Source organism: Rhipicephalus microplus, chromosome X (genome assembly GCF_043290135.1).
Source record: "Rhipicephalus microplus isolate Deutch F79 chromosome X, USDA_Rmic, whole genome shotgun sequence".
In the NCBI taxonomy this organism is placed as follows: domain Eukaryota; kingdom Metazoa; phylum Arthropoda; class Arachnida; order Ixodida; family Ixodidae; genus Rhipicephalus; species Rhipicephalus microplus.
This window is the reverse complement of record NC_134710.1, coordinates 171,280,815-171,308,756: the sequence shown is the minus strand read 5'-3', so window position 1 is coordinate 171,308,756 and position 27,942 is coordinate 171,280,815. Positions and strand designations below refer to the sequence as shown.

At 44.5% G+C, this 27,942-nt stretch overlaps 1 protein-coding gene across 1 annotated transcript in view; it reads left to right on the top strand.

Moving 5' to 3' along the window:
- Window positions 1–27,348, top strand: part of LeuRS-m (Leucyl-tRNA synthetase, mitochondrial) — an 88,512-nt gene extending 61,164 nt beyond the window's left edge. The window contains exons 15-20 of the mRNA XM_037428579.2: window positions 15,593–15,683; window positions 18,576–18,733; window positions 19,061–19,138; window positions 26,594–26,749; window positions 26,841–26,909; window positions 27,032–27,348. Of these exons, the coding sequence (XP_037284476.2) occupies window positions 15,593–15,683; window positions 18,576–18,733; window positions 19,061–19,138; window positions 26,594–26,749; window positions 26,841–26,909; window positions 27,032–27,274 (795 nt within the window). The 3' untranslated portion in view covers window positions 27,275–27,348. The remainder of the gene's footprint in view (window positions 1–15,592; window positions 15,684–18,575; window positions 18,734–19,060; window positions 19,139–26,593; window positions 26,750–26,840; window positions 26,910–27,031) is intronic.
- Window positions 27,349–27,942: the final 594 nt, after the last annotated feature.

Sequence of the window (27,942 nt, the reverse complement as noted above, 5' to 3'; positions counted from 1 at the left end):
TTGAAAATCCCTCATTACCGCCGCACATTTCGAATGAACCAACGAAAGACAAGATTGTCACCGCCGACATTACACTTTCAATTGACGGTTACGACGTGACCGCACTGGTCGACACTGGTGTGGACTTTTCAATAATGAGTGCGAATCTGGCCGACAAACTCAAGAAGGTAAAAATGGAATGGACGGGGCCGCAAATTAAAGGAGCCGGAGGCCAGCTACTGATGCCTACCGGAAAGTGCACCGCACGAATCAAGATCGGGGATTCATCATTCGTTGCAACCTTCGTTATTCTTTCTGAGTGTTGTAAACAGGCCATCTTGGGTATGGATTTCTTGCGGGAGTACGGTGCCATCATAAATATACCGGACGGTGTACTAACCTTCTCTGCGGACCATAGCGCAGCGCTGCAGCGCAAGCCCATGCGCGTGATTGACGACGTGACCATGCCACCGTTGTCATGCCGCCTCGTCTCTGTCATGTGTAACACGCAGCATACTGAAGAAAATGTCGCGGAACAAATATCGACGCTTTTACTCTCTCGAGGAATCGCTATTGCCAGAAGTCTCATCAGTGTAGTGTCTGGGCAAGCAGAGGTCCTGTTGACAAACTTCAGCAACGAGCGTCGACACATTACAGAGGGTACCACAGTTGCATACTTCGAAGAAATTGTAGAATTCCGCGAGTGCTTCGCAGTACAACAGGCAGAGACGCCGGCCGCTTCAACACCACTGCCTGTCGACGTGAGCACAGATTTATCACCAGTGCAGGGGCAGAGTCTTCTAGATATTCTTGGCCAGTTTGAAGATTGTTTTTCGTCGACCTTGAGGGTAAATCAAACGCCACTGACAAAGCACCGAATTATAACAGAAGAGACGGCAAGACCAATTCGACAAAACCCATACTGCGTGGCACCGAAAGAACGCAAAGCAATCCAAGAACAAGTCCAGGAAATGCTCAATGATGACATCATTCAGCCATCAAAAAGCCCTTGGGCATCACCGGTAGTGCTAGTTAAGAAGAAAGACGGCAGCTTACGCTTCTGTGTGGACTACCGCAAGCTGAACCGCGTGACAAAGAAAGACATATACCCACTACCGCGTATTGACAATTAACTTGACAGGCTGAGGCATGCACGCTTCTTCGCGTCGATGGACCTGAAAAGCGGTTATTGGCAAATCGAGGTCGATGAGCGGGACAGAGAAAAGACTGCTTTTGTTACGCCTGACGGGCTTTACGAGTTTAAAGTCTTGCCCTTCGGATTGTGCTCAGCCCCAGCAACATTTCAGAGACTGATGGATACCATCCTATCAGGCCTTAAGTGGCAGACGTGTCTGGTATACCTCGACGACGTCATTGTTTTCTCACCAACATTCGAGGAACATCTAAGATGGCTGCTATTAGTATTTCGAGCAATACGGTCCGCTGGCTTAACGCTGAAACCTGAGAAATGTCATTTCGGTTTCAAAGAACTCCAATTCTTAGGACATGTGGTGAGCCATGAAGGTGTTAGTCCGGACACCGACAAGATCGACGCCGTCCAAAAATTTCCGGTGCCAACAGAAAAGAAGGCCGTAAGACGTTTTCTTGGCCTTTGCGCCTAGTATCGCAGGTTTATCACCAATTTCTCGCACATAGCGTCGCCCTTAACATGCATAACGAGAGATGATGTTCCATTTTTATGGGGCGAAAAGGAACAAGCTGCATTTGACAATTTACGACAGCGCCTGCAGACACCACCTGTGCTTGCTCACTTTGACGAGGACGCTCCAACCATGATCCACACCGATGCCTGCAACATAGGTTTAGGCGCTGTACTCGTCCAGTGGCAAGACTCAGCCGAGAGAGTGATTGCATATGCAAGTAGGACGCTTTCCCGTGCCGAGTCCAATTATTCCACAACGGAAAAGGAATGTCTTGCTGTAGTATGGGCAGTTCTGAAGTTTCGCCCATACCTCTACGGCCGTCCCTTCCACGTAGTCAGCGACCACCACTCCCTTTGCTGGCTGACCAACTTGAAGGACCCATCCGATCGGCTAGCGCGCTGGAGCTTACGCCTACAAGAATTCGATATGACGGTCGTCTATAAGTCGGGACGGCAGCACTCTGATGCTGATTGCTTATCCAGGTCGCCTATAAAGCAAGACGATGTCTCAGAAGATGATTACATGGCATTTTTAGGAGTGGTCGACACAGTCACCGTTTCGTCTATGCAGAAAGAAGACAGTGAGTTGCTTCCTCTTATTAATTTCCTTAACGGCCAGTCTACAAGCGTTCCCAAGATATTTGAAAGGAGCCTGCCATCATTCTGCTTGTGCAGTAGTGTCCTATACAAGAAGAACTTTGCCCCCATCGGAAATGCCCACTTACTTGTCGTCCCAACATCCATTCGCGATGAGATCCTGAGCGCTTGCCACGATGAGCCAACCTCCGGCCACCTCGGATACACGCGCACATTCTGGAAGCTTCGGCAAGTACTACTGGCCGAAGCTTCCAGGCACTGTAAAGCATTACGTCCGCACGTGCCTCGATTGTCAACGACGAAAATCGCCACTTTTAAAACCAGCTAGATTGTTGCAACCAGTTCAAGTGCCCACCATACCTTTTGCACAAGTCGGAATGGATCTCCTTGGACCGTTTCCGACTTCGCATACTGGAAACAAGTGGGTAATTGTCGCTAGGGACTATCTTACTCGCTACGCAGAAACAAAGGCTTTATCAAGTGGAACCGCAGTAGAAACGGCACGATTTTTCATTGAAAATATCGTTCTGAGGCATAGTGCTCCTAGAATTATAATAACGGACAGAGGTACCGCTTTCACGGCCATGCTCCTCAAGTCAGTGCTTGAGTTGAGTGGAACAGCGCATCAAAAAACTACCTCCTACTACCCACAAACCAACGGCTTAACAGAACGCCTCAACAAGACAATTGCTGATATGCTCAGTATGTACATCGACGTGGATCATAAAAATTGGGACGACGTTCTACCATACGTGACGTTTGCCTATAATACGGCGCAGCAGGAAACTACACGGAGCACGCCATTTAGTCTTCCTTATGGCCGTGAAGTAACGACAATGCTTGATGCCATGTTGCTGCATGACTGCGACGATACAGACACAGATGTTCAAGCCTTTACCCAACGAGCTGAAGAGGCGCGGCAGCTAGCACGCGTGCGAATCGCCCGACAGCAGAGTTACGACGCACAACGTTATAACCTGCGACACCGATACGTCACTTATCAACCAGGCGAGAAAGTGCGGGTCCGGAGCCCTATTCGCCGACGCGGCCTTTCTGAAAAGTTACTGAAGAAGTACTTTGGTCCTTTCAATGTTGTACGACGCCTAAGTGACGTGAATTATGAGGTCATCCCCGACAGTTCCTCGCGAGCTCAAAAATCTGAAATCGTGCACGTTGTGCTGATGAAGCTATATTGCAGTGAGCCATTTGCGTAATACATCAACTACGTACACCGCATATTCTATAGCCGAGCATCGGGTCAATGCTCTTCCTGGAGGGAGGCAAATGCCGCATTCAACCTGCAGAGGAGAGCTCGCGCAGCCAGAAAGGAAGACGAAGCTCTTGCCCGGTCCTCTTTACGAGCGCCTTTCATTTTAATTAAAGTGAGCTCTTCTATATCGGACTCCTGCTGTGTCTGCGTCGTGACAATATATTGTCACGAGCAAAACAAGACCTGCAGTCAGGAGTTCACTTGAACCAGAGCAACGAAGATGTTCTCTTCTTCTTCGCGACCAAAAACCCGTATGAGCCACAGTGGCTCGTTCATCAATGGTGGCATTACTCCCTCTCCCAAGAAGCATCGTCTCGATGCTGTACATGAAGACAAAAAAAAGAAAAGAAAATTAGATGAAAATTAGCATGCGAGCAAAATGAATGGCGTAAGGTGGAATAACGTAATTGGTTGTGGGGACAAAAGTTAAATGAAAAATAAGAAAAATAGAAAAAATTTAAGGAAAAGACGAAACAAAAAGAAAGACGCGAAGTTACCAATAAAGTCAGTCACTCACCGGCGATTCACAGCGCGAAAAGTATGGTTTGAGACGTGAAACGTGAATGACTTCAGTTTGCGGGGTGAAACGGGAACGTCTCGAATTGCCTTGTGGGAGAACCTCATAAGTGACGTCGCTGAGACATCGCACAACCTTGTAAGGGCCGAAGTAGCGGCGAAGAAGCTTTTCTGAACGTCCACGCTGTCGGATAGGTGTCCACACCCAGACTTCATCACCTGGCTTAAAAATAACTTCACGGTGGCAAAGATTGTAGCGGTGCACGTCTGCGGTTTGGTGACATGGAATACGGTGACGAGCAAGTTGACGGGCCTCTTCTGCGCACTGTGCGAATTTGGCGGCATCCGTGTGGTATATTCCTAAGTTGTCGGGCAGGAGCATGGCGTCGAGTATCGTCGTGACGTCGCGACCGTGGACTAAGCGAAAAGGTGTGCAACCAGTGCTTTCTTGAACAGCAGTGTTATACGCAAAAGTTACGTAGGGAAGTATGGCGTCCCAGTTCTTATGATCGATGTCGACATACATTGACAGCATGTCTGTAATTGTCTTATTGAGTCGTTCAGTCAGCCCATTTGCTTGCGGGTGGTAAGCCGCTGTTTTTTGATGTTCCGTGCCACTTAATCGCAAGACTTCCTGCAGCATCTCGGCGGTGAAAGCTGTCCCACGATCAGTTATGACAGCTGGAGCACCGTGACGTAAGACGATGCTGTTAACGAAAAATTGGGCGACATCTGCTGCTGTGGCTTTTGGAAGTGCCTTGGTTTCACAGTAGCGTGTTAAGTAGTCTGTAGGGACCACAATCCACCGGTTTCCAGAGGAAGACGTGGGGAATGACCCCAGCAAGTCCATGCCAATCTGATGAAAGGGCACCTTTGGTGGGCCAATTGGGTGCAGTAGTCCTGTTGGTCGTAAAGGTGGAATCTTACGTCGCTGACAGTCGTGACATGTGTGAACGTAGTGCTTCACAGTCTTCGCGAGACGTGGCCAGTAGTAGGAGCGTTGAATCCGTTGCAGCGTGCGCGTATAGCCGAGGTGTCCGGATGATGGCTCATCATGACACGCACGTAAAATGTCACCACGAAGCGTAGTTGGCACAACAAGCAGATACATAGCTTGTGTAGGATGGAAGTTCTTTTTATAAAGCACTCTATCACGGAAACAAAAGGAGGATAGTGGGCGTGCAAAGCTTTGAGGAAGGTGGGAATTGCGTCCTTCCAGGTAGTCAATGAGCGGGATGAGCTCCGAGTCGTGACGCTGTTGCTCAGCTAAGCTGGTTGCTGATACGGCAGAAATAAAAGTGTCGTCGTCTTCAAGATCAGTGTTGGCATTTTCGACCAGTGCACGTGAGAGACAGTCGGCGTCGGTGTGTTTCCGCCCAGATTTGTGGACGATGGTGACATCGAAATCTTGTAGCCGAAGGCTCCATCGTGCTAGACAACCTGAGGGATCTTTGAGATTCGCGAGCCAACAAAGGGAATGGTGGTCGCTAACTACCCTGAATGGGCGGCCATACAAGTATGGGCGGAACTTTGTTATGGCCCAGACAACAGCGAGGCATTTCTTTTCGGTTGCAGAATAGTTTTTCTCCGCTGGCAATAACGTTCTGCTCGCATAAGCGATCACGCGCTCTACGCCATTATGCTACTGAACTAATACCGCTCCTAGTCCAACATTGCTGGCGTCAGTGTGTAATTCCGTGTCAGCGCTTTCGTCAAAATGACCTAGTACAGGCGGAGCCTGGAGGAGGTTTCGAAGGGTGTCGAACGCATGGCACTGATCGGGACCCCAAACAAACGAGACACCGTCTTTTGTAAGCTTGTTAAGGGGTTCAGCAATCTCCGAGAAGTTTTTGACAAAGCGCCTGTAATACGCACAGAGCCCCAGAAATCGGCGTAGGTCGCGCTTATTTGTGGGCACGGGAAAGGCGGCAACGGCGCGGGTTTTTTCGGGGTCTGGGCGGATGCCGGCATGGCTCACAACATGACCAAGGAACTTCAGTTCTTCATACCCAAATTGACATTTGTCGGGTATGAGAGACAACCCCGCTGTTCTGATTGCCTGAAGAACTGCATGAAGGCGTTGGACGTGTTGTTCAAACGTGTCTGCAAAGACCACGACGTCATCAAGGTAAACAAGATATGATTGCCATTTGAGCCCCGTGAGAACCGTATCCATCATTCTTTGGAAAGTAGCTGGCGCTGAGCATAGACCGAAAGGCAACACTTTAAACTCGTACAGGCCGTCCGGAGTAATAAACTCCGTCTTTTCGTGGTCGCGCTCGTCCACTGCGATTTGCCAGTAGCCGCTACGCAAATCCATGGAGGAAAAATATTTAGCGTTGCGTATACGGTCCAACTAGTCATCTCTCCGGGGTAGAGGATAAACATTCTTTTTGGTGACCTTGTTCAGTTTACGGTGATCAATGCAAAAACGCAACGTACCATCCTTCTTCTTTACTAGCACAACTGGCGAAGCCCAGGGACTGGTCAATAGCTGAATGACGTCGTCCTGAAGCATCTGCTGGACTTGGTCACGTATAGCATCTTGCTCTTTTTGCGACACCCTATAGGCATGTTGTCGGATGGGTCTCTCGGTGGGTTCCATGATGATACGATGTTGAGAAAGTGGTGTCTGTTTAACCTTTGATGTAGTGGCAAAGCAGTCTTGAAATGAGCCGAGTATACGCAAAAGGCTTTCTCGTTGAGCCGAAGGTAGTCTCTCGTTTACGTCGAGAGTGCTCGCGAAGGCCTCGTCAGGGTGGCCATTCGATGAAAATGATGGTAACGTAGACGGACCGTCGGCATCGGCAAGTTCTTCACAATATGCAATGGCAGTGTGTCTCGTTAGGTGGCGATATTCGTTGCTGAAGTTCGTGACCAGCAGGTGAGCATGCCCATTGCTAGGCTGAATGATTCCTCGGGCAACACAGATTTGTCGTGAAATAAGGAGAGACAAATTGGCCTCTGCAATTACCGCGTCAGACACGTCCTGTCCCAATTCTACTTTGACAAAGAGGCTGCTTCGAGGTGGGAGAGTTAGAGAATCATCGGTAACACGGAGCGCTCTTTTCCGGAATTGCGTACTGTCAGTTGCAGCGCAAAAAGGATCCTCGAACGACACAAGTAATTCACGGAGGTCGATGACAGTGCCGACTTCGACTATTCAGCACCACCAGTCGAGATCACCATTGCCTCGCCGGTCTATGTCACCCAGTTTGCCCTCATCGTCTTCCGCTCCTTTCAGGAGCTGGTCACCAAGTCCCCGCAGGGGAAACTAGGAACGGCGACTTCTGGGGGTGAAGTCGCGGCCCGACGAACTGTAAAAGACCTGCAGCCAGGAGTTCACTTGAACCAGAGCAACAAAGATGTTCTCTTCTTCTTCGCACCCAAAAACGCGTATGAGCCACAGTGGCTCGTTCATCAATGGTGGCATTATATATATATATATATATATATATATATATATATATATATATATATATATATATATATATATATATATATATATATATATATATATATATAACTACAAAAAATTGAACAGTGGGCTTGGTAGTTACATTTACTGTATAAGATGTTACTGCTTACGTGTTTTTTTGTTTTTTTCCTTGCTTGCTTGCTTTAGTTGTGCATAACACTTATGATTCACCTTAGTATGGTAAGCAGGGCTAGTTGCCTGGTGCTCATTATGAACTTCATGCAGCACTAATGAGTAGGATCAAGAACAAATAAGAACAGGTGCTGACTCTTAACTGATGTTTATTTTGAAAAAAAAAGAAGCAGAAACGGAGTAGGAAAATCTCCCATAATAGTTAGCACCTTAAGTTAAGATTAGCATTTGCTACGCCAATGAAAAACATGAAAAATAAAACTGAAAAAAGAATACAAGCTATCATGCATTCATCATATAGCCTCATCTTGTGCTGGCGCATATGCTCAGCAGCTAGTTAAACTGATTGTCCCATAATAGAAATGAGGCTTGAGTAATGCAACCTTCCTCTTTCCTTCAAATTTTTGTTCTTTTCTTCTTGATTTAAAAAAAAAACTTCTGTTGAGGGGCAGCATCTGTTCTCGTTTGTTGTTCTCATCCTTGATCTTACTCGTGAGCGCTGCAGGAAATTCATCACGATCACTATTGAATTTCCAGACAAAATACTCCTATGCAAGCCTGTAAGGTACCTGTTTAAAAAAATATAAATCAGAAATAAATTACTTTTTGTATTCATCATAATCATCAGCCTATTTTATGCTCACTGCAGGACAAAGGGCTTTTCCTTTGATCGTTATATGACCTTGTCTTGCACAAACTGATTCAATTTTATGCTTTGAAATTTTTTTATTTCATCACCCCCCCTAATTTTCTTGTACTCTACTGCACCTTCCATCCCTTGATAACCATTTCGTTGCTCTAACTCAGTGCTGTAGCCAAGGGTGTTCTTTGAGGGTTCAATGCCCCTGTCTCCACCAAAATTTTTACATTTCGCATGTGTATATGTGTTTGTATGTGTATACACATACATAAAAGAAGGGGTTTGGAACTAGCCGCCCTCCTCAAATAAAACTTTTGGCTGTGCCCCTGCTTTAACTAACCATCGGTTATTTGTCCTATACATTACATGGCCTGCCCGGTTCATTTTTTGTTTTCTGATAGATTCAACTTAGTCTGTAAGCTACCCCTGCTTGTTCTCAGACCCATTCTGCTGTCTTCCTGCATCTTAATGTTACTCCTTGTAACGGGGTTTATTTGCAGCGCAGAACGCAGAAAGCGAAGCAGTCAGCAGCGTCCGGCCAAGCGCAGCAAGCACGAGCTTATGCTGATGGCGATGCCCCTGATGCGCCGAGAAATGCCGCTGAAGCTCCTCTTCTTCACTACAATCGCCCTCCGCGCAAAAAGACGCCATCCTGGCGGATTAGGGAGAACAAACGACTAATGGGTCGTAATATGGCTTGAGACGAGAGACGTGGACAGTGTCGCGGCCGCGGTAGCGTAGGTCTGTGGATGGGTTGATGGGCTCCACGATATAGTTGACGAGTGACGTTTGCTCTACAACACGGTATGGCCCGATGTATTTGGGAAGAAGTTTTGCGGAGCGGCCAGGCGCGGTAGCAGGTGCCCGAAGCCATACCAATGAACCAGGTGGAAAGTTTGGAGCCGAACGGTCCCCAGTCTGGCGGGATTGCTGCTGCCACTGGTCCTCGGTATAAAAAGAGCGGGCAAGCTGGCGGCATTCTTCAGCATGTCGGGCAGCTTCGGACAGAGTTGTACTCTCGGACTCATAAGGTTTATATGGAAGAATAGTGTCTACTGTATTTGAAGGTTCTCGTCCGTACAAAAGAAAGTATGGCGAAAAACCAGCAGTAGCTTGTACGGCAGTATTATATGCGTAGGTGACGAACGGGAGAACTTGGTCCCAATTTGAATGATCAGAGGCGACGTTCATCGACAGCATACTGCCAAGAGTACGGTTGAAGCGCTCCGTCATGCCATTCGTCTGAGGGTGGTACGCTGTACTTGTGCGGTGCACGATTCGGCATTCGTCGAGTAATGCCTTCAAGGCGTCAGAAAGGAAGGCACGACCTCTGTCACTTAAGAGCTCGCGAGGGGCACCATGACGCAGAACGAAACGTTGCAACAGAAACGTTCCAACGTCACGGGCTGTGGCAGTCGGCAGCGCGGCTGTTTCGGCATATCATGTGAGATGGTCTATCGCAACAATAATCCAGCGATTACCAGCTAGAGTTGATGGTAGTGGTCCGTAAATGTCAATGCCGACGTGATCAAAAGGTCGACTAGGACAAGGAAGAGGTTGTGACGGGTAGACTTGCCCGGGAGGTAACTTTTGTCGTTGGCACTGAGCACACGAGCGAATGAATTTCCGCACGTAGTTATACATGCCACGCCAATAAAATCTGAGTCGAAGCCTAGCGTATGTCTTGAAGAGGCCTGCGTGGGCGCACTGTGGGTCCGCGTGAAAAGCTTCGCAGATAGCAGCTCGAAGATGGCGGGGTATCACAAGGAGACACTTGCGACCGTCAGAAAGGTAGTTGCGTCGATAAGGAAGATCATTCCTTAGGCAAAAGTTGCTAGCCTGGCGGCGGAGAGCGCGAGACGGCGAAGGAGTGAGAGGATCAGAAAGAATGCTTATGAGGCCATTGATCCAGGGATCCTTTCGTTGTTCCACCGTCATGTTGCGCAAGGCGGATGACGCAAGTGCAGGCTCGAGGGAAGAGAGGCAAACGCCTTCATCCGATATGGGTGAGCGAGAAAGGGCGTCGGCGTCCGTGTGCTTACGACCAGATCTGTAAATAACGCGGATGTCGTATTCCTGAAGTTTGAGTGCCCAGCGAGCAAGTCGTCCGGAAGGGTCTTTAAGTGTGGATAGCCAACAAAGGGCGTGGTGGTCGGTGACGACGTCGAATGCGTGACCATACAGATAGGGGCGAAATTTTCCAAGGGCCCAAATAATAGCTAAACACTCTGTCTCGGTTACGGAGTAGTTAGCCTCGGCTTTCGTTAAAGTTCGGCTTGCGTAGGCGACGACATATTCATCAAACCCTGCCTTTCGTTGCGCGAGCACAGCGTCACGTCCAACACCACTGGCATCAGTATGAACCTCCGTGGGAGCGGCAGGATCGTAGTGGCGGAGGATGGGTGGTGAAGTCAGCAGGTGACGTAATTTGGTGAATGCATCGTCGCATGCTGGTGACCAGGTGGAAAGGTCCTTGTCGCCGCTAAGAAGGTCCGTAAGGGGCGCACATACAGAAGCAAAATTTCTAATAAAGCGTCGGAAGTATGACGACAAGCCGACAAAACTTCTAAGTTCCTTCAAGTTCTTTGGTTTCGGAAAATCGACGACTGCTCAAAACTTGGCGGGGTCAGGAAGTATGCCGTCCCGCGATACGACGTGGCCAAGAATGGTGAGCTGCCGGGCACCAAAACGACACTTCTTGAGGTTGAGTTGAAGGCCGGCGTCGGTGAGACGTGTGAGGACGTGCTCGAGACGATTTAAATGGGTGTCGAAATCGGTGGAAAAGACAACTACGTCATCGAGGTAGCATAAACATGTGTTCCACTTGAGGCCTCGTAAAATAGTGTCCATCATTCTTTTAAAAGTGGCTGGAGCGTTACAAAGGCCGGAAGGCATAACGGTAAACTTGTATAACCCATCAGGTGTGACAAATGCTGTTTTCGGTCGGTCAGATGCTTTCATCGGAACTTGCTAGTATCCAGACCGTAAATCCAGCGAAGAGAAGTATTCTGCTCCCTGCAAACAGTCAAGGGCGTCGTCTATTCGCGGTAACGGGTAAACGTCCTTGCGGGTCATCTTGTTTAAACGTCGATAGTCCACACAGAACCGAATGGAGCCATCCTTCTTCTTAACAAGAACGACCGGTGACGCACAGGGACTGTTAGAAGGCTGTACAATACCCCGCTGGAGCATGTCAGCAACCTGGCCGTCAATAACACGGCGCTCCGACGCTGAGACTCGGTAGGGGCGCTGCCGTAGAGGCGTATGGCTTCCTGTGTCAATCTTGTGAGATATGTTCGATGCGCGACTGAGGCCAGAAGCGTGGCTGTCAAAAGAAGTACGAAACTTTTGCAGCAGGTTCACTAACTGGCTTCGTTCTGAAGAAGACGTTGCGACATCGATGGAGCGGTGGAAAGCGTCAAGGAGTGACTGGTCAACATCAGAGTCTGAAATGAGTGCGCTGAGGTCCGTAGAAAGTAAACTAGATGGAGCGTCAAAAATGCGACGGGCGTCGATCGGATGCACGTGACCGAGACATTCACCATAGAATAAAGGTAAAGGCCCTTCTAGCGTATTGTACACGAGCGTCTTCGTGACGCCATGGTGGAGAGTAAGGAGAGCAATGGGCAGTGGAGAACATTTGCGTTGAATGAACAGGACAGAGGGCGTAAATAAGACATCACCGTCGGAAATAGCGTCACACGACAGTCACCAGCAGAGAAGAGCGCGGTGGTACGGTGGTGTCGTCGGAAACAAACAGTTTATAACACGGCAGGGAGGCTTCGACAGCGTCTACATCAGGAAGTGCAGATAGCTCAAGTTCAGCGCGACAGCAGTCAATGACGGCATGATTATTCGCAAGGAAGTCCCAGCCGAGTATCATGTCATGGGAACACGAGGGCAGCACTACGAATTCGACGATATACACAATCCCTTCGATGACGACTCGTGTGGTACAGGCTGCGAGAGGTGTTACACTTTGTGCGTTAGCCGTTCTAAGAGAGAGGCCGGATAATGGCGTCAAAACTTTGCGGAGTTTGCGGCACAGGTTGATGGAAACGACGGATAGAGCGGCTCCGGTGTAGACAAGCGCCATGACGATGATACCATCGACTGACACTTCAATCACGTTAGCTGGACAGGGGCGAGGACTTGTGCATGGCGACGGGGACGCAGTTCGTGCCTCGGGAACTGCGGCTGTTAGTTTTCCTCGTCGGTGGATCCGGAACGGCGACGCATAGGGGAAAGCGAACGTCGACGTGGAGATGGGGAGCGGCGGGTCGGGCCGTGTGGACGATCAGAAGAAAGGAAGAGGAAGGAGGGCTTGAAGGCGTAGAAGAAAACTGAGGGTCGAAAGAGGGCATCCGTCGAATGTTCTGAGCAGCCTGGCGACGACGACAATAACGTGCCACGTGGCCAACACCACCACAAGCATAACATATGGGACGGTTGTCGTGGGTCCGCCATTGGTCAGAGTAGACTCCGACTTCCGGCTGGGCGGCAGGAAACTGCGGCCGAGGTGGTATCGGCATAGGCGGCGGTGAATAGATCGGCGGCGAAAAGGGCGGCGACGAATACGTAGGCGCTGGCTGGAACGCAGGCTGTTGAGGTCGAGCAACGGCCTCGGCGTACGTGAGAGGTGCGGCGACTGGCGGCGGTTCACGAGCGGGAGGAAGAACTTGTGGGACCTGGTCTTGAATGAAGTCGCGGAGTGTAGACGTCAATCTGCGTGGTTGATCGGGTACGCAGGACATCAAAGAGAGCTGACGAGCGACCTCAGCGCGGATGAACTCTTGGATCTTGGAGAGAAGAGGGGCATGGTCTTCTCCTATGCCAAGGGTGGACAGGCTGGACAAAGAGTTGTCGAGCACCGAGGGACGTCGGGTGGAAAGACGTTGCCTGCGCAACTCGTCAAAACTCTGGCATAACTCGGTCAGTTCTAGGACAGTGCGAGGACTCTTAGAAAGCAACATTTGGAAAGCGTCGTCCTCAATGCCCTTCATGATATGCTTGATCTTAAGCTCTTCGGACATGGACTCGTTGACTCGCTTGCAAAGGTCCAGAACCTCCTCAATATAGCTTGTGAAATTCTCACCAAGCTGCTGGGACCGAGTATGTAAGCGTTGTTCGGCACGGCGTTTGCGTACCTCAGGCTGCCCGAAAACTTGTGTGAGGCTCGTTTTGAAGACCGACCATGTAGGGAGTTCCGCTTCGTGGTTTATAAACCACAGCTTGGCCACGTCCGACAGGTAGAAGGAGACGTAGGCCAACTTGGCGGCGTCATCCCATTTGTTGTGAGTACTCACTCGCTCGTACATTGAAATCCAGTCGTCAACGTCCTTGCTTGTCTTCTGTGCCTCAGAAAACAGGGGGATCTCGCAGACGCAGAGAACCGGCGCAGAGAACAGTAGGCGGTGCCGGTGGAGGAGTTGGAGCGGCCCTTGCGTCGGTAGGCATAGTGGATGGTAAAATGCGATTCCGAAGCTCCAGGGTGATCGAAACCCAGCAAAATCCACCACTTGTAACGGGGTTTATTTGCAGCGCAAAACGCAGAAAGCGAAGCAGTCAGCAGCGTCCGGCCAAGCGCAGCAAGCACGAGCTTATGCTGATGGCGATGCCCCTGATGTGCCGAGAAATGCCGCTGAAGCTCCTCTTCTTCACTACACTCCTCAACAATTTTCTATTTCATCACCTACAGCATAATGTTTAACATCTGCTCAAGTTTCTTTGTTCTTCTCTATATGTCTGCCTCATGTTTTATTACTTGCAAAATGAAATGGTTGTACACCTTGAGTTGCCGATCATGAGCTTGAATTACCTATTATATATTAACTAGCTAATTCTTAGCTATAAATGAATTTTCTTTACATAAGTAGGCACACTGATAATTAATGAAGTGAAATTAAATTAAATCTTTATTTCCACTGTGTACAATCTTAGGTGGACAAAAAAAAAAGCTCCCAATGGGCAGCTCGACTAGTGTGAAGCTCAGTGGCCTACATATACATATTTTTGCATGGTTTCAAAGGCTGGTTGTTAAGCTTGACCACTTGTTCTTTTACCAGGCTATTGAGCACCATTGTAGCCATATTGGTGCTAATCATAAAATTCCTTTTTTTGTAAATTTGCAGAGCTTCGCTTTTCAGGCTCTTGATAAAACATTGCAAAAAGGTGTTTGCTTTTTATTGTTTTTCTTGAATGTCTTGAATGTCTATTGTAAAATATGCAGTTGCCAAAAAAGTGTATACTAACTTAAATGTACTAAATTGCGTGCTCTTCCGAGCTAGAATAACTTAAAAATGTAGTGCAAGTTCACCGAGTAATATTTACTTAAACAAAACAACACTCGAAAAGAAAGTCATTGTTGTCATGTTTTGATGTCACCATTCATCTGCAATACTGTATGTGGCAAAGTGGAAGTGTGTCAACTGTATTGTAGGAAATTTCGTTGAGCTTGGAGCTTTCGTATGTAAAAAGCACAGCACTGACACAGCCTGGATGATGTGTTGTTTATGGCTTGCGTGACCCTTTTCTGTAGGCTGCATAGCATGCCTTGTGCGAGTTACGATTTCACATTCCAGCATCTGGCCTGGGGGGCTATTTTGTAAGAGTTTTCTCGAGAACAAGGAGAGAATGGAATGGGAGAACAAAAAGCAATAAACAGCCATAGGCAAGCTGAGGGAAATCAGAAATGCTATTAACACTTGAAGAAGTACAGAATTATTACAGCTTAACATCAATATTGAGAGGCATTATTTTTCAAAGCTTGAGGCTGCGGAATGGGATGACTTCAGCAATTTATTTGTGTTGTAATGTCTTGAGTGTGCACTAAGTGTTGTCACAATTTGATGAGTTATTTGGTGGTGATTTTCAGCGTGGAATCATGGTAAGCCAGGTGAAAAACAGGCTAATTCAATTCTCTGGGCGTAAGCACCTAAGTTTCAATCCAGTCCACATCGTCCAGAGACCGTTTTGTGCTCATTCTATCGATAGAACGGGGCTTCCACCCATTTTATGCTTATTTCGTGGCTATTTTCACGTCCTGACTGTCAGAATAGCCTTGACCAATCTCATGTGGCTCCCTCTCATTCTTCCGTTTGATCCCTCCTCCATCCTTGATGGAAAGCTTAGGAAATAGCACCCCTGAAGTACAGTGTGAAGTCGAGACTCCTGCTTCAGTTGTTCATTGTTCACAGCTTTCTTAAAATGGCAAATTTGCATAGCACTACACGTTTATTACTGAAGAGGATGAATATTGCTTTCTTTTTATTGCCCCCGCACAAGCTTCCCATGTATTGCTTGTTTTTGTGAATGCAGGACATAGTGTCAGAACATGGAATAGACACTACTAGACTGTTCATCCTTTGTGCCTACTCCCCAACATCACGCTACAAATGGCCCAGTCCTGGTAATATTACCATTTGGCACTTGTATTAGAGGCAGCATGTTAGTATGCTCTAGTTTCTCTCTCTTATTTTGCTGCAATTGTTTTATTTTGCTCAATGAGCACACACTTTACATTGTTATTTGCATTTGTTAAAAAAATTTGTTGTTTATTAAAATGTTCTGAACACAATGATACCATTATTTACAGTGCGCAGGGATTAAAACATGGCTATTTAGGAGGACGTAATGCACATACTTAAATTTCACCATATTGAATTGGGGTTATATTGATATAATTTTGACTCGAACGCATATGTCAGAGCCAATATTACACTTAGCTGCCAATTTTGTAGCGACATGATGCAGTTATCTTGAGGAATTGCACATACCAGCATAGAAAAATTTCATGGACTTTAATCTGCAAACACCATACGCCTGATTTAATTGGGACATTTCTACTCTGTATACAGCAGAGGTCTCAAACACACCTCAGCTTGGGCCGCAGTCTCGAAATTTACTCTTGATTGATTGATATGTGGGGTTTAACGTCCCAAAACCATCATATGATTATTATGAGAGACGCCATAGTGGAGGGCTCCGGAAATTTCGACCACCTGGGGTTCTTTAACATGCACCTAAATCTGAGCACAGGGGCCTACAACATTTCTGCCTCCATCAGAAATGCAGCCGCCGCAGCCGGGATTCGATCCCACAACCTGCGGATCAGCAGCCGAGTACCTTAGCCACTAGGCCACCGCGGCGGGGCTCGAAATTTACTCTTCTGCATGGGATACCACAATAAGGAAGATTGTAGCTGTAGGAAAAGATTGAATGAAATGTCAACTAACATTACAGTTTGAAAGACGATCTTTCCCATATCTTCTATATGGGTCATTTCTGAAGGAGATATGGCATCCAGATTCGAGAGATGTATCGACACCAATCTCCAGAAGGACGATGATCTGCATGTTGCTCTTTGAATACAGAGTTTTTGTTTCATGCTTATGTTTTAGCAAATTGTGACCACATAAAAGGTGGGGCCTTACAAAAAAAAATGCTTGAAAACAATGCCCAGCCAGATTAGTGCAGCTCATGAGCATACTTATTGGAATTTTTTTTAAACATGAAGAGCCTGCATCTTCTTATGTGCAGTAATGTGCAGCCCAGTCCACTAGCGAAAGGACCATGGGCCACGTGTTTGAGACTCCTGGTATACAGGATGCCCCAACCAACTTTAGTCAAAGTTTAAAAATATCCCAATGTCCTGTAAAAAAGATGCAACCAAATGTGTGTTGCTGGCCATATTATGTAGCAAGTCGACTATTTTTTATTCCATTTAATTACAATATTAATTAAAAATAATTAATCAGTATTGTAACTATAATAACATTGCAAAACTTTCAATAAGTAAATAGAGCATTCTGAGTTCCCACTACAAACATATATTTGGGTGCACATTAAAGAGTGGTCAAAATTAATTTGAGAAACACATAGCTCCTCTGCTGCTCAGGAACATAAAGCAGCAAAAATCACTCATTACATTAGCAAATGTCACTGAGCACTTATGAACCATCATGGGGTTTAAGTTCATTATATGATACAGCAGCTGCTTGCATTATGTCCAAGAAACTTATTCAATGCTTTCTTGCATTTTTTAAGCTTACTGCTACCCTTCAAGCACGGTAAATTCATGCCTAAAGATCCGTTTTTATAATGTGAAGTCTTATGAATACTCAACAATCAATAGCAATTAGACACAGGTGGCACAGGATTTGCATTGGAAGTGTGTCTAGTTGTCATTGTAAAGAACTGTGTAGGAGATGTCAGAAAAACCGTTACAGAGAAAACACTGACTTGTAACATTGTAAAGACAAAATGAAACAGGGATGGTTGCGATTTTTCCCTTCAGCCCTCTTGCATTGCCACAAGGACCTATGTAGGCTAGTTGCACGTGGGGACAAGCAATTGAGAAAAGCACATTAGTAAAATATTAGGTAATCATTTTTAAATGATGCAACACTGCACAGCAACCAATACTTTAGACATGGGTACAAAGAATGGGGACATAGGCCTGAGGAACCAAGAATCTTCTATTCTGTGCCTCGGTTTTATTTATTTATATCCATGTCAAAAGTATTCTTTGCACTTCAGTGTTTCATCATGTCACAGAACCAACTCACCCACTACAATTCATTTGGCAGGTAAAATTTTGCTTTAAATGCTTTTTGCCTGTTGGGATACATACTTGCCTATAAATTTCAGAAGAATCGAGCCTGCTTGGGATGTGGCTGTCTTCTTGTAGCTATAGCACCCATCCATGTTCTAAATGCTTTGTATTTACAAGATAGCCTAGGAAACTAATACTGTGAAATTTAATTTGTAAAGTGTTTAGCTTGGCTATTTTTTATGATTTTTTTCTTATATTGTGTTTCGTTGTCTTGTAGTGACAAAATTTTCTACAATGCATGCAAAAGCTGCACAATGATGCAGTAGAAAATGATAAGCACCAGATTTAGAGACAGAAAGATGGCTGTAGGGCATTTTACACACGTACATGGTATTATAGTAAATTTTAAAAGGAAGAAGTGGAGTTGTATCAGTGTAATAGAATGGGTAACAAAGGTAAGGAACTACGTTTGGAGGCAGCAGAGGGTAAAGTGTTTCAGTGTGATTAGTGAATAAGAAAAAATAGGGTGGAGTTTGTCGAAGCAAGGAAGGGGTAGTTATGACCAATAGAAGTGTCCATCATGTTGTGGTAATTAGGAGGAGTGCAATAATCATCATGGTGATGATGATGAAAACACTCCGTCAAGAGACTCCAACTATCTGTCGGAGAAAAAAAACTTGCTTGTGGAGTATCTGGCACAAACTTTTCCATGATTGCCTCTCTAAGTACAATATTACTTTGCTGCAGCATTTCGTGGAATTGTCAGCTGGCAGGAGCGGCTGTGGCTGACTGTACATGATTTCCGGAATAGTGTGAAACGACCACTGGAACAGGCACAGTCCAGTCCAGAATTTGCAGAGCGGGAGGCATACTACTACGAGGGCAGAAATCACCATGTAAAAAATGTAATGTCTCTATACTCTCTCTTCCTTATTTTCTAATAACACAATACTGTAATCCCTCATTGTAATCCTTCATTGACAGCTATGTATTTCAGCACTTTGAGCCTTTTTCCTGTGAAAATTGATAAGTCTGAAGATGATTGAAGCAGAATATGCACTAAAGATATAGAAATCTCTGAAGAACTTTAATGTTTTACATAACAATTTAACTGCTTGGTATTCATTGCAACTTGACCCTGTCTTATGCATATCAGTTTTGAACAAAAGTTCACAATCCTCTCGTAGCTAAAGCAATGACTTGCAAGCATGTTGCGCTCTACCTTTATGCAGGTAACATTCATGTACAATGTCACTCGGCAGCTCAACCTAGTCATCAAGGACCTCCAAATATTCACAAAGCATTTACGAGTAAGTGTCATAATTTCTTTCTTACATGCCTGTGACATTGAGGATGTCTTGAATGCTTGGCATTGCACCCATTTATATCTTATATTTTATGCATAGGCCAGATGAAGGCTTTGAAGTAACCTTTCAGAGTTCTGAGATCTTTCCTTTCTGTTTTTCTTCTTCAGTTGTACATGCTTAAATGGTTTATAGTCTCTGTTGCATGACTTCATACTAGTTAAACTACTGCTAGCATGCACCTTCTTGTAAAGTCTGTTGCCTACAGTATTTCAAGCAGAAAGAGTCCACGTAGAGGGGGCTATGAACGAGCTTTATAGAAGTTAATAAACAGCACAAACTTACCAATGCATATGCACACTGGCAAAAAACCTGTGCATATAATTTGTCCTGAGATTGCACTGGCGCCTAATGGGAACTGACTACTTGTATACCTATATCTCATCTCTACTATGCTATTCACGGCGAGATCAGGCTATAGGTGGCAGCACCATCCCCGCGCAAGTGTGGATAGGCGGTCAGCGGTGCGTATACAAATACACGCAGCAGCACTTCGTTGCGTGGGGTCTGAGCCAATTGTCGGCGGATAATGCGTTGACTATAGTTTACTGTTAATATCTACGCTCTTCTCTATTGAATCGGTGCACGACACCTATGCAACGTTTACATTACCCGCGACTAAAGCGCATTTTGCCTTTCATAGGGACGCTCACCCTGGGTGATCCTCTTCACGCTTTAGCACTAAACCACGCCTTTGCTGTGTTGTTTGTATGTGGTTAGCTTGTGTTCCGCCCGCTACGCATTGCTGTAGCATGACTGAACTACTTATTTACATTTTTGTCATCTGCATACTACGAAAAAAAAGAGAAAGAAAGATGGTAGAAAGCCCGCATATCTGTGCAGTTCGTTCAGTATCACTGTTCACACCTTTACCCATATTATCTTCTTTTTCTCATTCTGTCCACCATAAAATGCGGGACAATTGATAAGTCTAGTCAGGAAAGCTTAGTGACTGACGACGCTTTGCGCTAAACTGCATTTACAACGTGTATGCCCATGTTTGTGCACCAGTAAAAGTCTTATACAAGAGTGCAGCAGAAAGCTTTCATCGATGGATTACGTGCATGACAATGCTACAAAAAAGGTTTGGTTGATGAGACAAGCATATTTTTTTTTAGACAAAAACTTACTACTGTCTTCTGTCGGTCTCCAACAACGCCACAGAAACGCTAAAAGCAACGTAAAAATAAGATAAAATTTTCAGTGAAATTATACATTATATATAAGGCATGCCATCTGAATTAATTTTCAACGTCTGGGCTCTTTAAAGCGGTCCTAAATCTAAGCACACGATTGCGCACGCTAACTCTGTTTTAAGTACAGTACAAGTACCGAAGTCTCACACATCATGTGATAGTAATATTTCAATATAGTGGTACCACCGCCAGATAAACACAACTAAGGCTGCTCACATGATCGATAAACTACAATGTCGTAGTTGTACACCTACCAACAGTGCGCAAATGTATTACCTACAGCCAGTTTTTTTTTTTTTTTTTTTTTTTTTTTTTTTTTTTTTTTTTTTTTACAACCGAGTCATTTTAAAACGTTGCATTCACACAGCATTTAATAGTCCTCATGTTTGGGAAGATGCGAAGGGCATTTTGTGATGTGCTTGAAACAGAAAGCGGCACCCACTCTGAAATCATTCTGGTGAATGGAGGGTACGACGACAATAAACAGCACTCTGGAAAGTTGCACTCGCCGATCTTATTACAATGCATTATCAGCCGAGCAAGACCAAATACTTTCGTGCGTCATTTCAGGCATACATAGAAACAGTCACACTCGCGGTGACATGACCAGGCAAACCACAATTTGAGAACGTGCATGGCGTACGCGCACATAGAAACACGACGTGGCTAGCAGACGACGCAAGGGGCAATCCACACTTCACCATTTCGGCCAGTTGCCACCAGGCGGCGACTCTGCTCGATCTCGCAGCCAAATAGCCTGTCAAGCATATAGTAAGACTTGCTTGGTATTGGCTACCAGCATAGGTTACACCACGAAGCAGTGGTAAATTGAGTGTTTACTTTCATGTTTTCACTCCCTGTGATAGAATAAGTATAGAAAACAATAACATACTAAATTTAGGCTTTTTGAGATGCATATCTGAGACAAACATCTCAAGCCATTTTTTTAGCGCTAAATTCAAAATTACCACAAGCAAATAGTATTAGTGAACTCACAGGCTTAATGTCCAAACAATGTAAATGTGTCTTTTACATTTTGTTAATAAAACATTAAACATTCAAGTCCTTTTTTTTTTTCTTGCAGTGTAGTACCTTAAGAATGTTGAACTTTTTTGCATTTCAATTCCATGATTAGCAGCATTTCACTCAATAGGTGGTTGCACCCATCTTTTACATAGGCATAATGGTGCACTGTTTCTTTTCAAAACTTTTTGCAACACAGATAAACAAGATTTGATGAGACTGCATCATACTATAAGCACATGTTTGTTCAATATGCACTCAACAAGGTAGTATACTATAGGTTTATGCTGTTACTACCAGTTCATTACATCATTTATATATGTTGCACATAATAAGCTTAATTGCTGTCATTAAAAAATTGTTTCCTGCATCACAGTTGTCAGTTAATGTCAATATGGTTGATTTGGCGAGTTGGGGATACATGACTGTTTTGAAATGAGAGCGCGCTGCTTAGACGCGGACAGAAAGACTGTCTTTCTGTCTGCGTCTAAGCAGTGCGCTCTTATTTTAAAAAAATGTCAGTTAATGGTCACACATTCTGCAGCTTTTTTTGTTATGTATCCAGGCCACTCATACTCTTTTTTTATAATTGGTAAGCAGTGGTGTTGTGCCAAGCATTTTCTTCTATACCAAACTAATAATGTCACTGGGGGCTGGTGCATGAAATGGAAGATGGCATCATTAGTCCAGAGTGGTTTTTTTTTTTTTTGCATTTCACTTACAGAAGAACTGACTTTTTTCCCTACTCCAGAAGAGGATATCGGTATAGATTACCTTATTATTTACTTTCATTGTGTCATATTTAAGCCAAGGTTAGGTTCGCTATATCAGTGCCATTGTAACAACAGCTCGAATTGCATGTCTGAGACCAAATACTGAAAAACATAAAAGGAAAGCCACCTTCACTGTAAATGATAAGTTTGCAAAGCACTAGGAAAGCTTAAATACATCATTTTTTTCGTGTTTGCAGTGTAGTGAATGTTGGCAGGATCTAAAAAATCAAATCTTTATGATGCTTAAAAACGGTCTTCGCTACTTAATGTATATGTGAAGCAGGTCAATATGTAGGAGCAGTTAAACGTGTTCAGAACACTAGCAGGCTGATTATACGCTCTTTTATAATAAAAATCTACATGATCAACATAATACTAGTAATCAGCCAGTTGTCTTAGGAAAAAGTAATGTTCTACGTGATGTCTGTTTTTTTACAGTTGTCCTACATCAACTAACATGGCTGCGAGTCATACTGCCCGACATTCTCTCAAGTCTAGGTTATGAAATGTGTCTGCTCAGTGCTCAATATAAGCTCAAACACAAACAAGCTCAAAGGGATTGCATAACACATTTGTTCTGTGTTTGCTGGCTTATATGATATTTACGAGATTTGTTCTCAGAGAGGTGTTTGAGGGGCCATTTGAAATTTAGCTACAAGATATAGAGGCATACAGCACCACTTTCTTAAGGCAGATTCTTGTTTATATGTCCGTTTGTTTTTCTAATCTGTATGAGCGCTCAAGAAAGTGAATGAAGGCACAGCCATTGCCGTAGCTTCATTGACAGAGCTCTGTACACTTTGAGTTGAAATTTTAGATTCTGATTGCAGCGATGTGATAAAATATAACCATCCTTTTCAATTATATTGAGTGGTAAAATATTTTTAACCAGGGTAGTAGGTAGAATTTTTTCTAAGAAACGGGGCCACCTTCTTGATCAGAAGGGGGGGGGGCTGGTCAGGCAAATGTGGTCAAATGTCATTTTGGGCTCTGTATGATATGGCAAAAAGAAATAGTTCAAGGAGGGCACGGGCCCGATGTGCCACTGTTTTAGATACATTAAACTTTTATGCCAATTTTCTTCGCTTCATGTGGTTTGCAGTTGTTGTTCAAGCTCAGGACAGAATGTTGCATCATGATATTTTGCCTATTACAAGAACTTGGAAGGAGGATTTATGTATGGGCAAGGTTCACCTGCAAGTAACAGCACTAGGTCTGCTTCCATAGCAAAATAGGGTACAGCCTATTATTTACTCCAGTTATATGACATCTTGACAGTATATGAATGTAATATCAGATTCTCACAGCTGCTTTTTAATTGTACATTTTTTTTCACTGTTGTCTTGAAAGGCTGTTAACCTGTGAGAATTGAGGAATGAACCATGAGCATAGAGGGACTTGAATTTTCAGGTGCAGTTGAAGGTGCAGTTGAAGAAAAAAAGAGTATGGGGACGACACAATGTCCTGCACTCATATGTCTGAGTGACATGTGTGGAAAATTGTGCCGCTGATAAGGAGCTCTCGCTGGAAGTCTATTTTATTACTGAGGACGAGGAAAGCAAGGCAGTTCAAAATGGGATACAGGGCTAAAAGGCAACGGACTAAAAGAGGCGAATGAGGACAAGCAAGACAGCACTTGTCCGTGTTCCCCTTCTGCTAGTCCATCATCTGTTGCTGTGTTTTTTTTTCATAAGTGAAGCGATCTTAATTTTTTATCTCCGTGGCATTGTGCACTTCCAGTTCCTGCCTCAGGGCCAGATGATCAATAGCAAGCTTACAATGGATTTTTCAGTGTCTGCATCACATGACACACGAGAAGAGACCAGAGTTGTGGCAAAGCAAACTGTGGCGTGTTCATCAAGATAAGACACCAAGTAATGATTTCTGACTAAGAGAAACAATCTCTATAGTTCACTGACCTTGCCCCTTGCAACATTATTTTATTCCCCACACAGTCAGGGTAATTAGAAGGGGACCCCAAATTTAAGGTGTAAAGGCCGTCCAGAGAGCCATAAGAAAGGAGCTAGACGGATTACTATGTGGCAGTACATATAGACATGGCAGAACAGAAAAAGAGAGTTGCACAGAAAGAGAATTAGTACTTTCATGGGGACAGCTTACAGGTCTGATGAAAAAACCGCCAGGCCTAAGGGGAACATGCAGCACAGTCACACTGAAAGCTGGAAGAGTGGCCTTTCAGAGCTTTTTTTTTACACTCTTTATGTAACTACTGCAAGCACACTTGGTTGGTTGGTTGGTTGGTTCCTCAACACCTTGGCGCAACCCACCTAGGGGGATAGGCCATGAATGGGACGGTGCCTTGCTTTTTAAATTAATTCACTTCTCGAAAGGGAGGGTTGGATTAATTAGGTAATATAGGTAATAATATAAATGTGCTTCATTTTTAAACAAACAAGAAACCTTGAAAAGAAAAACTTAATAAACACACAAAAAAGAAAAAAAAATTATACATAAGACAACTGAAGTTATTTATGTTTAGCATTCCATTCTTTTAGATTCTCGTAAGAAATTTGTAACAGCGGTAAAAACGCTCCTGTGGCTGAATCCAAATGCGACTGTTTAAGTTCAACTTTCGTAGGGGTTATTCTAGTAGATTTTTCCTTTGACTTTTGAATTTTCGGCATGACAAAAAGAAGTGCTCCAAAAATTCCCTATCATTACTATAAAGGCAAAAAGGCGACTGTGCCAGACCCGACCTGTGAAGGTAAAAGTTCAATGAAGGGACTCGACAACACAGCCTGGTAATTACTATTTCTTCCTTTCTTGATAAACACCACTTGTTCTTCCAAGGGAACTTTAACTGTGGGTAGTCTGATACAAACAAAGGAGATTTTTCGAAGTTATTGGACGTTGTGCATTTTTCAAAGCGTGCTGCTGTGATATATTTCGAAGTAGGCAAAATAGGTAAAACAGGACAATCAAGGGAAGATACAGCAAGTGCATCTGCATGCTCATTGAGAGCTAAACCTCTATGGCCTGGTACCCAAACTAGTCGAACGAGTCGCACATGTCTAGGAATGAGCAAGTAGAAAGTTTCTAAGGTACGCGAATAAGTTGGTGAGCTTAAGGCAGTACAGACCGAGAGACAGTCTGTTGAACAATCACCGCAAATAGATCTAGCAGCACTTTACGCAATGCTAGGACTATTGCCAGTAGCTCAGCTTGGTAAATAGGGGTAAAGTCAGGTAATAGAATTGAGAAAGCCCAATCTAGAGAGGATGATAAGATTCCAACGCCAGCCTTCTCTTCATAAACAGAAGCGTCAGTCGCTATCACAATGGATGTTTCTGGCCAAATGATCTTCCAAAATGCCATTTATATACTGGTACGGTAAATTATTTGCATTCTTGGGATATATATTGTCAAACTCAATCCTAATTGCATCTACAGTGTTTAGTACAAGTACTTCCCAAATGTTAACTCTTAAGGGCTCCAAAAGTTTCTGTGTAAATATTACTTGAGGGCACCGTAATTTAGACCATTGGTGGTTAAAAAATGAGGTCTGCTGGTTAATGAATACATACTGTGACCTCCGCTGATGTGATGCATAGATTTTAAGGAATGTACGTACTGTTAGAATATGAAATCTTTTGGTAAGAGAAGGCAGGCGGGATTCTTCGTATAGGATATTGTTCGCAACATATTTAGGTAGCCCTAGGCATAAGCTTAAAGGTACGCGTTCTAACAGAATCAGTGGTCGAACTTTGTAGGCCGGAGCGCCAGAAAACAAAACACAGCCGAATTCTAATATCGGTCGAAAGTACATGCAATATATCATGACGAGCACATCTCTACGCAAACCGGCACGATAACTACTGAGCCTGCGCAGCATCCCTATGGCATGTGCTCTTTTAGCAGCCATGTTTTCTATGTGGCGACTCCAGTTAAGTGTTTCGATGTAGGTCACCCCCAAGTACCGAACTGACTCGACCTGAGGTATGGCGTCTTGTCGGTTCATTAGTGAAATTCGCACTGGGGCATTTTGTGCGAAAACTACGATTGTACTTTTGTTTGTATTGAGGCATAGGTTGATATCCTCCAGCCACGTTTCCAGGCTATTCATGTATGTCTGCAGAATAAAATACAGTGTGTGAATGTTCGCCGATGCAGCAAAAAATGTGATATCATTGGCATACACATAGACCTGTACATCTTGCTGTAGGGGAATGGTACATAGTAGTGCATTAAATAATAAGAGCGATAGTACTGACCCTTGCGGTATACCTCTCGTTTGCCTATATATTGAAGAGTTGACACCAGATTGCGAGCATTAAAATTCTCTATCACCTAAGAAAGCTTGGATCCAGGCCACAAAGTATTGAGGCAGCCTTTTCTCTACTTTTATGATCGACTGAACTGAATGTTATCACTTCTTTTTTGTTGCGCAGTACAAGAACCGTGGAGAAGTGGTGTTTGGAAGGGAGTTTGAGCGTGCTCTAGCTGCTCTACTGCTTATGTTTGCACCACTGGCACCTCACTTTGCCTCAGAGCTTTGGGCAGGATTCGCCGATGCTGCTCGCTTCAGAGATGTTGAATATCAAGTAGTAAGTGCTAACCATTGTGCATTGTTTAGATTAGTGAGCAAAGCATTTGCACTCCGGATGACCTAATTAGTTTTACTTATTGTCCTTCTAGGACCGCCCTCTTGTGGAACAGCTGTGGCCACAAGTCGACGCAGATTTCAACTTAGACCTTCTTATTAAGGTATGCAAATCATATTCAAATCACACAAAGCATTTATTGTTCAGCAAACACTTATACAGCAGCTTTGAAACAGTTTTATTCACATAGGTAGCAAAATCTGATTTAGCCTGGTTAATTTTCAGGAAGACAATGTGGACTTGATGAGGATACAGCTGCCACGCCATGACTTTGAACGCTTGACAAAGGAGTCTGCATATCAAATGGCCATTGAATCTGACAGTCTCCGTCATCGCTTGCAGAAAGGACCAAAGTTTCGTGTTGTGTTTGACCACTACCCTTCATACAAAGCAGAGCTAAGGTTCATCTCTCGAGGGAAACACGCTGAAGAACATCAGAAGGTACTTTCTCAAAATCGTATTGAATAAGACAATTGAGACTCTGAGAGTTGTAGTTTTAAAATTATTGCGTCAAGCTAAATAAACATTATTTTATTTTAACAGCTGATGTCTCTAACAAAAGCCCAATATATGACTCCTGCTGCAAAAATAAAAATTCCCTCCTTCTTATACCATGACAAAATGCTAGTGTGTATACAGTGAAAACTTCCAGAAAGTAGGTGATCATTGAAATGGACAGCAAGTCTGAATTAGTAAAATGTGCAAGCACAAGCTAGCCTTTCTCTAATGTCTGCAATAAAATGGCAGCAGATTTAGTTACGCCTAAGGTTTTACAGGATTGGACACCATGCTGTTTCGATATGAATAGGAATGCTGGGAGATCAAGGTTTTTAACTTGTGTGCTCATTTGAACTTACGAAAATCTCATCTCATTTTCACCATATATCAAGCAGTGAAGATGACATCAAATGCTGCTGCACTCACATTCTTAAAACTGTAAGCAGTTTATTCAAGGAATTAAGTTGTGGAAACTGTTACAGCCAACAGGCTGGAACCTCATTGAAACTAATTTCTTTCAAACTAAACCGGAAATTGTTCAGTCGGAGTCTCCTGTTGCTTATAAAAGCTAATACAATGAGCTTTCAGCAAATTTAACAGTTCCCTTTAAGACGAATTCATGTAAGACTGCATTTGCT